This window comes from Drosophila suzukii (assembly GCF_043229965.1).
Source record: "Drosophila suzukii chromosome 2 unlocalized genomic scaffold, CBGP_Dsuzu_IsoJpt1.0 scf_2c, whole genome shotgun sequence".
Lineage (NCBI taxonomy): Eukaryota > Metazoa > Arthropoda > Insecta > Diptera > Drosophilidae > Drosophila > Drosophila suzukii.
Window position 1 is genome coordinate 5,586,824 of NW_027255896.1, and position 16,801 is coordinate 5,603,624.

Below are 16,801 nucleotides of genomic sequence, written 5' to 3' on the forward strand. Positions count from 1 at the left end.
TCATCCTCTGTAAGTTGTGCTCTTGCAGCAATATTGCGCTGTGACTGTCTGGAAGATTCCGCCTGTCGATTTTGTGAACTCGACCTGTATGTGAGAAGTAGCTCGTCAGCCATTTCCTGAATTTGTTGTTCCCGAAATCTTTGCTGAAGTCTTGTGTTCCGATGATGCACTGTGTTGCTCCTCGATTTTCCTCGATCGATCTCCAGGTAGCATGATCAGCAGTGTTTCGCGACTGCTCTCGTCGTCGCTCCTCGGAATCCGACCTGACTATTGCGCGCGCTACAACGTCCCGTGCGCGCTCGAGTCCTCGATTTTTCCCGATCGATCTCCAGGTAGCATGGTCAGCAGTATTTTGCACCTGCTGTCGTCGTCGCTCTTCGGAATTCGACCTGGCGCTTGCGTGCGCTTCAGCGTCCCGTGTGCGCTCGAGTCCTCGATTTTCCTCGTTCGCTCTCCAGGTAGCGCGATTGTCAGTGTTCCTCAATCGTTCGCTGGCTCGAATTCTTTCGCTTCTCCTTCTCTGAGAGCGAGCAGCGGAATTTCGCAAGCGAGCTTCTTCTGCTACCTCCAAATTACTTGTACGGGCCAAGGCAATGTGCTGCGCATTACGGGTCCTTACTTGTGACGCATTTTGAGCATATTGGGCTCGGCTTCGTCTAAGCGCAGCTTGGCGGCGCTGCTCTTGAGATAAAGATGATGTGCGCGGCATTCTCTTTATTTTGCTGTTGAAAAATAATTGTATAAAAGTTAAGGGGTTAAAATTTGTCAGAGATTTTCAAAATCTCTTTGGTCGGGATTCTGGTAAATATTAATTGATGTTCCACCTGAATTTCACCAGAAGAGACTTATGTGATACGAATTTATGAATCCTGTTTTACTTTATAGAAATACTTACCAAAGGAAAAAAATATAATAATACTTTATTATTTTGTTACACACTTTTTTCACTTTTCACCTTATACCTTTTGGTGGATTTTTAATCACATTTCACCTTTTACTTTTTTATGGGCTTATATTCACATTTCACCTTGTACTTTTTGGTGGATTTTCATTCACTTTTCACCTTATACTTTCGGTGTGTTTATATTTATTGAATATAAAAGATACACACAACAATGTATACGTTGTCACTCGGCAACTGGTTTTAACAGACTAATCCGGGGATTAGGATTACGGGTCAATATATAGGTTTGAATCATACCTGCTATTAACCTTCATATAACCCTTTCGATGGCGGACAATGCCTGATTTTAGGGACAATTCGTAGGTAAATTAGGTAAGCCAAGTTGATTACCTAATTTAAGGATTGCGTAATAACTGCATTATTACCTGTTATCTAGCTTCGTGGCAACCTTGTTAAGGTTATTTCTGTAATCTAAAATAGGAAAAACGGGTATCCTACCTTATAATTTGGACACCTGTATCCATGTTATTCGTGTCCTAACACCACCCCATTCAGCAAAATATTATAGTCGTCAGTTTTTTGTGTAAAATTAATTTCGTAATTCTAAAAAGTTAAAATATTCTATACCCAGAGTAAAGGAAAACAACAAAGCAACATTTTTTTTTTTAAATAATTATTTCATTATTTCGCCGGCCGTTTCTTTGACAGCTATATGTTAGAGTCGTCCGATTTTTATTAAATTTAAATACGAAATTCTTAAAAATACAAAAAAATTCGAACACCATTTGCGAATTACAAAGTGGCCTTGCGACAGTAAATCCATCACCTGACGACGAATTTCTCTCACCTCCTCAACTGAGTCCCCACCAGGTATTAAATCATCAACATAGAAATCTCTACGAACAATTTTTTCTCCAATAGGATATGATTCCTCCTCATCGTAAGAGAGTTGATGCATGGCAGCTGGCTTGGTTCATTTTCATCTTTGAGTACATTTACGGTTTGGCCGACGTCGGGGACTGCCAAAGCTCTGAACTCTTCATCAAGGTATTGAGAGGCTGGCCCTTCGGGAAGGGGGCCGTTTTCTTCTCTATCCACGTTTTGCAGATCTTGAAGAACTCTCTTTAACTCCATGTCGTTAAACACATCATATTGCTCTTTATTGCGTTTAATAATTTCAAAATTATTTCTTAATGTGCTTTCATTGTCGTTTGCAATGAGTTCCGTCTCTTCACTTCTCCATGGGAAAAAGAGCATAACGTGCTCTCTAAAATAATCTGATGGAGAAGAGCTTAAACTGAAGCGAACCCACCTAAGAACTAGGGCATGATTACGTCTTTTTACCCTACCAGTCCCATCCAGCATTTGGTAACTTTGTGCAGCAACGTTATTTTCTTCATCTGCACCAAAGTCGATTAGTTCGTCATATTCTTCGTTTGACTGTTCTGACCGTGCATTTAGCTTGGAGAATTTGAACCAAGCCGCAAATTCCGCAAGACATAACGATTCTAGTTGTTTATGTCTTTGCACGTATCGATCAAGTAAATTTCGCTCAAAAATATCTGTTGAGTTTGCGGGAAGCTGTTCTAATTCTCTGTTAGATCGGACTATCCGGACCCTTTTATCTGGATGGCAAGTGTTAATAAAAACATTCCCTTCATTAGCCTCAGACAAGTGTAAACCTAAAATGTTGTATGCAGCTTCTTGGGCAGATATTTCTGTAGCGTTAATAAACTTGCTCCCTAAATGCTGCAATTTTCTTTTGACGGAAACACTTCCATGGCTTATTTCTGTCATTGCTTCTCGAAGCAGTTGCGACACGCCACGGTTGGATTTATTTATGTAGCTAATTATATAACTACAAAAGGCGTAAGCATCTAGAATGAATTGAATATCCATGTTTGCTCTATGCAAGCCTAAAATATTTCTATTGTAAGCATTTAGCAACCTATCAGAAAATTGGCGACGAAAAAATACTTGGGGCTTCTTTAAGCTATACCGACTGGCGAACTTGTACTCCTCATATGAAATTTCAAGATGGCTGAGAAAATATTCAAAATTATTAAACATGGCCGATTCTTCTTCGGAAACAGACTTTAGGAGCTCTTGAACTTTTTTAAATATTTCTTTATATTCTTCAACGTTGGATTCGTTTTCTTCAAATGGATACAAAACCAGAGTTTCAGGCATTGGTGGGTATGGCATATTAAAACGGCAGAATTGTTGTCCTCGCAGTTCCCTTAAACATGAAGCGCTGTGCTTATGGCGCTGATATTGAATTACTTCATGAATTTCAGGATCGTCCCCGCTGGTAATAATGAAACGATCAATAAAGCGGGTGACCTCTTCGGCATTATCGGGTCCTTCTAGCTTTGGGGCACCAGAAAACCAATACATGCCATGAGAGTGCGGCGATCCTCTGTGATGGAACTCGATCCTCCAATAATAATGGACGAGTCTTAACTCACCAAATATCTCGGAGCTTTTAAATAATTTCATTAGTTGCCGGAACCTGTAGTCGAAGTACCGGGAGCACGTTACTGGGTCCGATCGAATTAATCTAGCTTTTTGGCGCTAGAAAGATCTGCTGCCTCTTCCTCAGTAATGTCACTGCTATCCAATAAAAGAGATAGAATAACTAAGAGTTCGTTCCATTTAGATTCAGCAGCAGAGAGGGTTATGAAGAATGTAGGCAACCCAGATTGTCTTATCATGGCTATAACTTTCTTTTTTTCTGCCTCCCTGGAGGCAGTGCTGGAGCTGAACGGAGGCCTTTTAGAATGTGAAATCCATCGTCATGTTGTACAAGACTGTCAACAAATGAATTATCCCTCACATTTGCAGCAGTAACTGCACCTCATTTTTTTCGTAGGGCAATGGAAATAGAACTTTGAATTCGTTGCATTTCATAAAATTTGTACTTTGCAATTTGCTTTTTTTGCATAGGTCGAATTCCCCTTAAATATTTCGCCGCAAGAAATAGTTGGGAAGGAAAGTTCTTCTGCGTCGTCGTCAAGGGTTAAATTTGTTGGAATGCGGCCTTCTCCGGGAGCCATAGCAATACGCTGAAGTCCAATATCATCGTTTTCTAATAGGGTTTCATGACCTCCGGGATTTAAATCACCTTCTTGCGCGTCATTTGATTGAGAATGAGAATGTTGACGAAGAAGCTCTTCTACGACGATTCTTCTGCGATAAAAGCCAATGATTGAGCCAATCACCGTCAAAGGTGCTTTCTGTAGAGCTCAGTGCTAACCAAGTATCGCACAGCTTGAATAACCCGAGCGGGTCGAATAGTTTCCGTCATGAAATTATGGGAATATTCTAACTTTCTTTTTAAATGAACCTGGATTACATGGGTCGAATCAAAGGTGCGCGGGAGTACGCTTACAGTATCAGGTACTGAAATTGGAACATTGACTACAGCGCCTCTTATTCCGCATTGCCTTTCATATCCAAGGGATATAATACGCATGAAGGGGATTCGAGGAGAAATAAGGCGCTCCCCAAGACATGTCAAGTTTTTAAGGCATTCAGGTATCTCTGGAAAGTCGAAGCCATTAGAGAGACAAAGGGATGGTCTCCTACCTTTGGAAACGCCTTGACGACATGTACTGCAAAAATGATATTTGACGGACTTACTCGGAAGTTTTCTGCTTAAAAAAAAAGGCATTGTCTAGACTAAAATTGGGTTATTTAGAAGAAATAGTACGTATGTTCAAACCACTTACCTGAGATGGAAACCACGTTCCTCCACAGCACGTACAAAACTTAGTTGGTCCGTCTTTAATGTTACGAAGATATTGTTCCCTTGCCGTAGCTCCTCCGTCGCTGGCGTTCCCGTTGATCCTCTCGTTCATCCTCTGTAAGTTGTGCTCTTGCAGCAATATTGCGCTGTGACTGTCTGGAAGATTCCGCCTGTCGATTTTGTGAACTCGACCTGTATGTGAGAAGTAGCTCGTCAGCCATTTCCTGAATTTGTTGTTCCCGAAATCTTTGCTGAAGTCTTGTGTTCCGATGATGCACTGTGTTGCTCCTCGATTTTCCTCGATCGATCTCCAGGTAGCATGATCAGCAGTGTTTCGCGACTGCTCTCGTCGTCGCTCCTCGGAATCCGACCTGACTATTGCGCGCGCTACAGCGTCCCGTGCGCGCTCGAGTCCTCGATTTTTCCCGATCGATCTCCAGGTAGCATGGTCAGCAGTATTTTGCACCTGCTGTCGTCGTCGCTCTTCGGAATTCGACCTGGCGCTTGCGTGCGCTTCAGCGTCCCGTGTGCGCTCGAGTCCTCGATTTTCCTCGTTCGCTCTCCAGGTAGCGCGATTGTCAGTGTTCCTCAATCGTTCGCTGGCTCGAATTCTTTCGCTTCTCCTTCTCTGAGAGCGAGCAGCGGAATTTCGCAAGCGAGCTTCTTCTGCTACCTCCAAATTACTTGTACGGGCCAAGGCAATGTGCTGCGCATTACGGGTCCTTACTTGTGACGCATTTTGAGCATATTGGGCTCGGCTTCGTCTAAGCGCAGCTTGGCGGCGCTGCTCTTGAGATAAAGATGATGTGCGCGGCATTCTCTTTATTTTGCTGTTGAAAAATAATTGTATAAAAGTTAAGGGGTTAAAATTTGTCAGAGATTTTCAAAATCTCTTTGGTCGGGATTCTGGTAAATATTAATTGATGTTCCACCTGAATTTCACCAGAAGAGACTTATGTGATACGAATTTATGAATCCTGTTTTACTTTATAGAAATACTTACCAAAGGAAAAAAATATAATAATACTTTATTATTTTGTTACACACTTTTTTCACTTTTCACCTTATACCTTTTGGTGGATTTTTAATCACATTTCACCTTTTACTTTTTTATGGGCTTATATTCACATTTCACCTTGTACTTTTTGGTGGATTTTCATTCACTTTTCACCTTATACTTTCGGTGTGTTTATATTTATTGAATATAAAAGATACACACAACAATGTATACGTTGTCACTCGGCAACTGGTTTTAACAGACTAATCCGGGGATTAGGATTACGGGTCAATATATAGGTTTGAATCATACCTGCTATTAACCTTCATATAACCCTTTCGATGGCGGACAATGCCTGATTTTAGGGACAATTCGTAGGTAAATTAGGTAAGCCAAGTTGATTACCTAATTTAAGGATTGCGTAATAACTGCATTATTACCTGTTATCTAGCTTCGTGGCAACCTTGTTAAGGTTATTTCTGTAATCTAAAATAGGAAAAACGGGTATCCTACCTTATAATTTGGACACCTGTATCCATGTTATTCGTGTCCTAACACCACCCCATTCAGCAAAATATTATAGTCGTCAGTTTTTTGTGTAAAATTAATTTCGTAATTCTAAAAAGTTAAAATATTCTATACCCAGAGTAAAGGAAAACAACAAAGCAACATTTTTTTTTTTAAATAATTATTTCATTATTTCGCCGGCCGTTTCTTTGACAGCTATATGTTAGAGTCGTCCGATTTTTATTAAATTTAAATACGAAATTCTTAAAAATACAAAAAATGTTATTCCCAATAGCATAAGATAATAATATGCCAAGAAACACCGAAGCTATAATTTGTTTCATTTTATTTTTAAATTTTAAATTCGAAATTCAGAACTAATTAAAAAATGTTATTTCCAAGCGTAGGAGGTTATATGTTAAAAATAAAAAACACCTTAGATATAATAAAAAAAAATTTTTTCGATTATTCCCATGGGAGCTATAAGATATAGTTGTCCGATCAGGCTGGTTCCGACTTATATACTTTCTGCATAAGAAAGAAGACTTTTGGAAAAGTTTCAGCGCGATAGCTTTAAGACAGACGGACATGGCTAAAAAAATCAATTACAAAAAAATAATATAAAAACAAGGAAGAACGCTATAGTCGAGTACCTCGACTATCAGATACCCGTTACTCAGCTAAATAGAGATATGCAAGTAGCAAAGCGAGATTAAAATGCGCCACCTACCGGCGGTATACAGATTTAAGCGTTATGGGCGTTAGAGTGGGCGTGGAAATTTTTTTTTTGGACCAATCGATAGGTATTAACAAGACCAATACATTTCAGTTAAATTTGTTTATCTAGCATGAAAATTGTGGGCGTCACAGGTTTTCGCGGTTTGTGGGCGTTAAAGTGGGCGTGGCAAACTTTTTTTTGGGTCAATCAATAGGTATTGATGAAAACAATACATTTCAGTTAAAATTTTCTATCTAGCATCAAAACTGTATGAGCCACAGTTTTGGGCGGCTTGTGGGCGTTAGAGTGGGCGTGGCACTCTACTGAAACAAACTTGCGCTGCGCAGGAATCTCAGGAATCTGCGTGCCTAATCCCAGTATTGTAACTCTCATAGTTTCAGAGATCTCAGCGTTCATACGGACAGACGGACAGACGGACATGGCTAGATCGACTCGGCTAGTGATCCTGATCAAGAATATATATACTTTATGGGGTCGGAAACGCTTCCTTCTGCCTGTTACATACTTTCCGACGAATCTAGTATACCCTTTTACTCTACGAGTAACGGGTATAATAATAAATGCAAGGGTATAATAAATATTTCATTATTTCGCTGACCGTTTCTTTGACAGCTATATGTTAGAGTCGTCCGATTTGTATTAAATATAATTTGAAATTCTTAAAAATACACAAAATGTTATTTCCAATAGTATAAGATAATATATCAAAAAACACCGAAGCTATAACATGTTTCATATTATTTTCCCACCAATTTTCCGATCGTTCCTATGGCAGCTATGATATAGTCTTCCGATTTTGATAAAATTTAATTCGAAATTCAAAACTAATTAAAAAATGTTGTTTCCAAGGAAAGGAGGTAATATGTTAAAAAAACACCAAAGATATAATTTTTTAACATTTTTTTTTCCTATTATTCCTAGGGAGCTATAAGATATAGTTGTCCGATCCGGCTGGTTCCGACATATATACTACCTGCAAAAGATATAAGACTTTTGGGAAAGTTTCGGCCCGAAAGCTTTAAAACTGAGAGACTAGTTTGCGTAGAAACGGACGGACAGAAGAACATGGCTAGATCGACTCGTCTAGTGATGCTGATCAAGAATATATATACTTTATGGGGTCGGACGTTGCAAACTTCTGACTGAAATCATTATACCCTCTGCAAGGGTATAAAAACAACATTTGGAGAAATTTTAAATTTAAAGAGAAAACAATTAAAATGTAAAATTTTGACTTTGCTTTCGAGGGGGGTATCATCAGCTGTTGCATTTTTTAACATATGTTTTCTAAGTATAATACAATGATTTATCTCTACCAAACTTTAGTTTAAGATAAACATTCAGACTATTACGTTGAAAGAAAAAAATGATTTCCTCAAAAATTGAAGAGTTCTTAAAGGAGCATGGAAGTGAGATCTTCAAGGAACATGTTACGAAATTGAAATCATTTCATAAATTTTTTAAAGATGTAGAAGCCACCCCAGTTATTCATTCCAAGTATGGAGAACTACTATTATTCTGACACTTGCAGGTGTATGCATGTTGAAAAGAAAGAAGAAGATGCCTTAAAATTGATGGAAAGATACATTAATTTATTTAAAAAACTCAATGGTAACTGTTGTTGTTTTTGTGTATATTCTGTTAGGTATCACCACCGCCACCTCCACTATAGAATTGAAACATTTAAGATTACCCTCCCCTTAGCTTAATATAAGTTAGAAGCAACATACTTTAGATATTCACGGATCTTGAACTCACGCTTGTTTCACACCACAAAAGTATGCGGTCTAATATCCTTCAAACCAACACCACCGAAGAAAGGGTTCACTAACAGATATCATGTACAACCCTAATTGAATCAACAAAACGGCCACGCATAATGAAACAACTTCCACCTCCTCCTCCTAAATATCGTTTTACAAATTCCTACGCATGACAAAAGTGCAAGCATATACAATTTCCACCTCCTCCTCATCCGACTAAATATCGTTTTACAAATTCCTACGCATGACAAAACACCCCTCTCTCACACTCCTACACACCCTATTCGGGTAAAGATCACTCTAAACAACCACACATTTTTACGCATGACAAAACACCCCTCACACACACACACCTTTGGGGTGAGAAAAAGACAAGACAAGACAAAACACCCCACCCCCACTTTCACCATTTCTTTGGGGTGATCCTCACACCTCACACCCCTTTCTAACCACATTAAGTGACCTTTTTATGCTAATTAGGTCATTATAACATGTGTGCATCCTAACGGTCACCCCCACTCCCTTTTTCCCACACTTTTATTACCTAATTTTGCTAATTAGGTCATTAAAACACCTGTGTGCAAGCATGCGTGACTAATAAGGGTCACCCCCACCCCCTTTTTTTGAATGATGTATTACCTAGTAAGCCATGACCCGTTTTACCCTACTACTTTGCCGGATTCAAGTTTGTAGGAACGTGATGCCAAGTCATGTTTTCCGTTATCTCCTGAATTTTCGCGATTCTGTTTGATACGAAAACGTTAAACTTCCTCGGAGGTTGCCGAATCCACGCCAACACAATAGACAAGTCCAAACAGTAATGAAAGGAGCAATAGAAATCTATGGCTTCCAGAGTGGACAATGCAACCCGCTTAATGGGTCGTTGATTGGTTGGCAGTTGAGAAAAATGAAATAAGAAAATATGAAAATAAAATTTGGGTATCTGCTCCATGTCGCATTCAGACTCTCCTTCCAGGGCTGCTGACTCATTCGAACACCATTTGCGAATTACAAAGTGGCCTTGCGACAGTAAATCCATCACCTGACGACGAATTTCTCTCACCTCCTCAACTGCGTCCCCACCAGGTATTAAATCATCCACATAGAAATCTCTACGAACAATTTTTGCTCCAATAGGATATGATTCCTCCTCATCGTAAGAGAGTTGATGCATGGCAGCTGGCTTGGTTCCATAAGTCACCATGTTCAATTTAAAAACACTCAACACTCCCGTGGAGCTCTCTCTCCAAACGATGCACTGAAAAAAATCATCCGGGTACGAAACACGCCTCGGCTTAGTTTCGTCTTCACATCCATGAAAATCTCAGAAAATTCAATCCGATGGTCGCTCGAGATCTCTGCAAAACCCAGTCTTTCCAACGATGTCTGCGCAGAATCACATGCCTGGTTTAAGGATTTGATCCATTCCATGATTCGATTTCATCGAGCTCATTTGCCGCAATATAGATTGGGCTTTGACTCGGTAGTAGTCAACATCACTTGTGGATTCATTTTGAGCCCGAACAGAGTTTTCCGTATCAGACATTTTTCAATGACGAGAAAAAAATGGGATAGGTGGCGCATTTCAATATCGCTTAATGCTTGCATATCTCCATTTCCCTTTGGTCCCTTTAGCTGAGTAACGGGTATCTGATAGTCGAGGTACTCGACTATAGCGTTCTCCCTTGTTTTATTCTGTATAATATATTGAAGGAGACTTTTTTATTATAATCGTTACTCGTAGAGTAAAAGGGTGTATTGTATTTGCTTGGAAACGTTTCCAAGCCCATAAAATATATATGTTCTTGGCCAGGATCACTATCCGAGTCGATCTAGCCATCCGTTTCTATCCGTGTACACGCTGTAATCTCGGGAACTATAAGACATAGAGAGTTGAGATTTAGCTAGATTAGCGGAAACAAGCTAGAAAAGAATAAAATGTAAACGGTCACAGTTCTTTATCGCCTTGACATGTTTTACGTGTCATTGGAAAGATAATTTTAAAATATAAACACTTTTCTTGGACATAATTGTTCTTTTTACAACCCCTGCAAAATAAGAGCTAAATTTTATTATTGAGTTAAGTTTTTCGAGAATTTGAAAACACTCTCAGAACTTGAAGGCAATTAAGATTCCACAACTTTTGGCGTATTACACATTATCAAGAAAATTCGCGTTTAGAAGTTATTGAGCGTCAAAAACTATAATTCAGTTCAGAGCAAATAACTCTTCAGGTTTATTCGAATGTGCCGAAAATTATGCAACTTCAGTTCTACGACTTTTGGAAAAATGAACCACGATTGATGTTCAAAACAAAAACTTCTGCATTCAAATAAAAAACCTGTTAACGAAAAGAGGGGTCGTGACGACCGCACCTTGAACATACAAATGTTCTGATGTGAAATTTTGTGTCGAAAAATTGTTGTACATTTGACCAAGCAAATACACTTTTTTAAATGTTCTCTATCGGCATTGTGCAATATTTGTATGTGAGAAGCTTAGAAATTTGGCTGAAGCGGAAAGAATGAAAACATATTAGAACGTATATTTATTTAGTCGAATGTAAAAGCATTTTCTGTCTCAAAAATTTGATATCAAAACTTTTGTATGTTGAAGGTGTGATTGTCACAACCCCTTATCTCGTTAAGAGATGTTTTTATTTGATCATATATACAAGCTTTCCGAATATACGTTTTCTGTAATATACTTACGTATAATTTTAAATCCATGATATAGTTTAAGCTGCATATTAACTTGACTTGCCGAAGTTATTCGCCTTTATTGTCTTTAAATGGTTTTAAGCCAAAAAAATGGGTTACAGTGATTTTTGTTTTTCCACTGATAAATTGATTTTCACTATAAAGCCCAACATCTTGTGAGCTACAAGTAAATATAGAAAATAGTTACGTCCATTAACGTTGAAACTACTATCTATATTTTTAGGACTCCATTGATCAGTGGCGAAGCGTGTTTGGAGTTGCCGCCATTATCTCAATATTTACTTATCTTGTTTATCAAATTTTCGGGACAGCCGAAATACAATCCTGGAATAAAGAGCTTCCTACACATGACGATGCAGATGAAGGAAAGATTTTATCGAAACCAAAAGAAGTTATTGGTGTAGTTTAAAGAAAAAGTACTTAAAATAAGCCCCTGGTTGTACCATATTAAATATTTTCTTACTATATCTTTGCTACTATCCTAATAAAATATGTGGCGGTTTTTAATTATCGGTTGATCATTTTTCATGCCTTTACTAAGTATCCTGTTTAAACTAGTCCGAAAATTGTCATAAAATTTATTGGAATGATGGAGTATACTTTTTCAAAGAAACACAAATGTATTCAAGAGAAATAATTAGAAAAAAGGAAATAATTTGTAAGGGATAACAAAAAAGGTTATTCAAACCAAAATTTTAAAAAATTGATGATGTAAATTACATTGATGAAATTGGTTGTTCCTCTCTAAAAATAATGGATGGAAATCACTTTCAATATTGTTCATTACATGCTCGGAATGGTGTCTGCTCTCTCAACAATGCTCATAAAATCTTAAACTTGTACACAAACGAAAGCTCCTAAACACCTTTTCACCATTCATTAACATTTTGAGTATCGGGAAAAAAAGTTTACGAAATGACTGATTCTAATAACTATCTTAATAGACCGACTTATTCTTCTTTAATAAATAAAATTAATTTATTTATTAATACATTTGGAAATATGATTTCAAAAGAGTACTTGAAATTACTAATTATTTAATTAATTAAATAATTACTTAAAATTCTAAAATAAAGAGAAAACAAAAAAATTTAAAATTTTGTATTGTTTTGACTTTGCTTTCGAGGGGGGTATCATCAGCTGTTGCATTTTTTAACATCTGTTTTCTAAGTATAATACAATGATTTATCTCTACCAAACTTTAGTTTAAGATAAACATTCAGACTATTACGTTGAAAGAAAAAAATGATTTCCTCAAAAATTGAAGAGTTCTTAAAGGAGCATGGAAGTGAGATCTTCAAGGAACATGTTACAAAATTGAAATCATTTCATACATTTTTTAAAGATGTAGAAGCCACCCCAGTAATTCATTCCAAGTATGGAGAACTACTATTGTTCTGTGCATGGGCATATGATAATTGTAAAGTTGGACCTGACACTTGCAGGTGTATGCATGTTGAAAAGAAAGAAGAGGATGCCTGAAAATTGATGGAAAGATACATTAATTTTTGTAAAAAACTCAATGGAAACTAATTTAACACGAATATGATTAAATAAAAACGTATTTGGCTAAATAAACGATCTCATTTGCTTTTGTGTGTATTCTATTAGGTATCACCACCTCCACCTCCACTACAGAATTGAAACATTTAAAATTACCCTCCCCTTAACTTAATATAAGTTAGAAGCAACATACTTTAGATATTCACGGATCTTGAACTCACGCTTGTTTCACACCACAAAAGAATGCGATCTAATATCCCTCAAACCAACACCACCGAAGAAAGGGTTCACTAACAGATATCATCTACAACCCTAATTGAATCAACAAAACGGCCACGCATAATAAAACAACTTCCCCCTCCTCCTCCTAAATATCGTTTTACAAATTCCTACGCATGACAAAAGTGCAAGCATAATAAACAATTTCCCAATTTGCTCCAATAGGATATGAACCCTCCTCATCGTAAGAGAGTTGATGCATGGCCCTTATAGCCAAGAAGGCAGCTGGCTTGGTTCCATAAGTCACCGTGTTCAATTTAAAAACACTCAACTCTCCCGTGGAGCTCTCTCTCCAAACGATGCACTGAAAAAAATCATCCGGGTACGAAACACGCCTCGGCCTAGTTTCGTCTCCACATCCATGAAAATCTCAGAAAATTCAATCCGATGGTCGCTCGAGATCTCTGCAAAACCCAGTCTTTCCAACGATGTCTGCGCAGAATCACATGCCTGGTTTAAGGATTTGATCCATTCCATGATTCGATTTCATCGAGCTCATTTGCCGCAAAATAGATTGGGCTTTGACTCGGTAGTAGTCAACATCACTTGTGGATTCATTTTGAGCCCGAACCAAGTTTTCCGTATCAGACATTTTTCAATGGCGAGAAAAAAATGGGATAGGGGGCGCATTTCAATATCGCTTAATGCTTGCATATCTCCATTTCCCTTTGGTCCCTTTAGCTGAGTAACGGGAATCTGATAGTCGAGGTACTCGACTATAGCGTTCTCCCTTGTTTTATTCTGTATAATATATTGAAGGAGACTTTTTTATTATAGTCGTTACTCGTAGAGTAAAATGGTGTATTGTATTTGGTTGGAAACGTTTCCAAGCCCATAAAATATATATGTTCTTGACCAGGATCACTATCCGAGTCGATCTAGCCATGTCTTTCTATCCGTGTACACGCTGTAATCTCGGGAACTATAAGAGATAGAGAGTTGAGATTTTAGACTTGGATTCCTTAGCTCCGTACGCAGCCAAGCCACTCTAACTTCCGCAAACCGCCCAAAACTGTGGCCCATACAGTTTTAGTGTTAGAAAAAACTGAAATTCATTGGTCTCGTCAATACCTATCGATTGACGCAAAAAAAGTTTGCCACTTTCATTCTCGCGCCCTCAAACGCCTATAACTCTTATAAATTATAACGGTTCCTCTACCCTGGGCATGGCCTAGATTTTACCGGGGAACCCAGAGATTGTGCTGGAGAGTTACTATGTAAGCGCCGGTTAAGTGCGGGTATCTGATAGTCGAGGCACTCGACTATAGCGGGCCTCCTTCTTTATTTTTAATTAGTCTATCCTATATATAAAAATTGAAGACCAGATAAACTTGTCGAAAACGCAAATCAGGATTGTCGACTCCTTCAATTTATCTAAACGAAAAACAATCAGAGCGTGCTGTTAATCACAAAATTAAGGTGTAAAGTGCCAGCACACAGCTTGCTGTGCTTTTTCTATACTAATATCACTTTCCTGTACACTCTGGTATCACTCCGAAAATTTTTCAAAGAATCGTTCTTGAGGTATTCGCGAAAGACATGTTTCTTTCGATGTTGCTAACAATTATCTAACCGTTTGACAGTTGACACAATCTTAAAGTAGATAGATGTACCTTTCCGAAGACATATCACTTGTTGGATCTAAATAAACGGAGTTTTTAACCAAGTTACCAAAATTTATATTTTCTTGCCTTTTGTTTGAGATAGCTAGTTTTTTTTTTAAGTTTTACTACCTGAAAAATTGTATAAATTATTTTGAGGACTTGATTCAATAGATTAGTTTGTCTTTTAAATGTTAAGACCAATTTTGCAAAATCGGTGGCAAATCAAAAGGGCTGTGGTTTGTTAAGTAAAAGTATTCAGTTTCATAACATTTCATTTTTCCTCGAAAAAGGATTGCTATGATGCTGACTTAAATTTTTTCACATTAATTTAGTTGTTACAAGACTAAAATGTGCAAGCCTCGATTAATAAATTTTGTTACGTATGAGGAAGTTATATATTCCGCGGAAGAAAATGCAGTAATATAACGAAATCTTTAGCATGCGATATTTAACAGTATTTTGGTGTTGAAGCGACAAATTTAGACAAACCATGGACTCCAAGGTCTGTATGCCGCACATATGCATCTCGGCAACCCTCTTTTCAAACTAGAATGAGATGCCATTTCACATTTGAAAGACCAATTGAATGGAAAAATCCGATACATAACGGTCAGATAAGGATTCTGTAATATTAGCTCCTAATCAAAGTTAGGCGGTCGAGGAAACCAAATTTTCTTAGCAGGAACTTTATCTGTTAAAGAAGTGTTAGCCGCAAGCCGAGAAGTTGGTCTTATTGGACATTAGTTACTATATTTATCGCGTCGTTTATATTTTATTTATTTACTCCCGGACAACATATCTGTTACTATATCACGTAACAAAACAATTTATTGTCACACATTTATATGTATATATCAAGTCCAAGTGTGGTTGTCCATATAATTAGTCACAAATGGTATTTTATTACAATCTGGAGAAATCGTAATTTGGGGAAAGTTTGACTATATTTTCATATTCTCAAAGATAGGCAAAACAAGGGAGAACGCTATAGTCGAGTACCTCGACTATCAGATACCCGTTACTCAGCCAAAGGGACCAAAGGGAAATGGACATATGCAAGCAGTAAAGCGATATTGAAATGCGCCACCTACTCGCGATCTCAATATATGGTTATGGTAGACAGATTTAGGCGTTATGGGCGTTACAGTGGGCGTGGCAAACTTTTTTTGGGGTCAATCGATAGGTATTGACGGGACTAAAACATTTCAGTTAACATTTTTTTCTAGCATGAAAATTGTGGGCGCCACAGACTTAGGCGGTTTGTGGGCGTTAGAGTGAGCGTGGCAAACTTTTTTTTGGGTTTTTGAGGACAATACATTTCAGTCAAATTTTTATTCTAGCATCAAAACTGTAGGAGTCACAGCTTTGGGCGGCTTGTGGTCGTTAGAGTGGGCGAGGCACATTGCTGAAACAAACTTGCGCTGCGTAAGAAGCTCAGGAATCTGCATGCCAAATCTCGATAGCCTAGCTCTTATACTTTCCGAGATCTCAGCGTTCATCCGGACGGACAGACAGACGGTCAGACGGAGAGACGGACATGGCTAGATCGACTCGGCTGGTGATCCTAATCAAGAATATATATACTTTATGGGGTCGGAAACGCTTCCTTCTGGCTGTTACGTACTTTCCGACGAATCTAGTATACCCGTTTACTCTACGAGTAACGGGTATAACTATCTTTAAGCCAATTTTTGTTAGTCCCACGGGGAATCCTATACAAATCCCCTTCAGAAAGCTCTCCTAGGAAGGGACCGAACGCAGCAGACATTTACATATTTTTGTATCTCCAGGAGCAAGATCGCGGTTGCAGCGAGTAATGGTGTTATCCGTTTGTTCATTGTTGCGTGTGTGTGGGCGGGGTGCTATGAGCAAACCAGCGATGGCCACTTCGTGGACTCACGTAGTTCCATTTTGGGACGTAACAATTGGTCAGTGGCAGTGCTCGATGTTTCCACATTACCTAAAAACAATTTGTAGTTAAAGTTTTCTATTTAGAAAACAGTGCAAACAGAGAGGCGCCTCCCAAAGTTGGGGTTA

The 16,801-nt window shown here is 38.3% G+C and overlaps 1 protein-coding gene across 17 annotated transcripts in view; it reads left to right on the forward strand.

The window, feature by feature from the left end:
• MFS17 (Major Facilitator Superfamily Transporter 17) overlaps nucleotides 1–16,801 on the forward strand; it is a 579,815-nt gene that overhangs the window by 450,295 nt on the left and 112,719 nt on the right. For 11 of the 17 annotated variants that reach the window (XM_070998718.1, XM_070998708.1, XM_070998717.1 and 8 more), the window contains one exon: nucleotides 11,602–11,885. The exons of 5 other annotated variants lie outside the window; for them this stretch is intronic. In XM_070998718.1, the coding sequence (XP_070854819.1) occupies nucleotides 11,602–11,787 (186 nt within the window). In that variant the 3' untranslated portion in view covers nucleotides 11,788–11,885. Of the gene's footprint in view, nucleotides 1–11,601; nucleotides 11,886–16,801 lie in introns of those variants that run through there. One more of the 17 variants, XR_011605436.1, reaches the window with a different exon arrangement.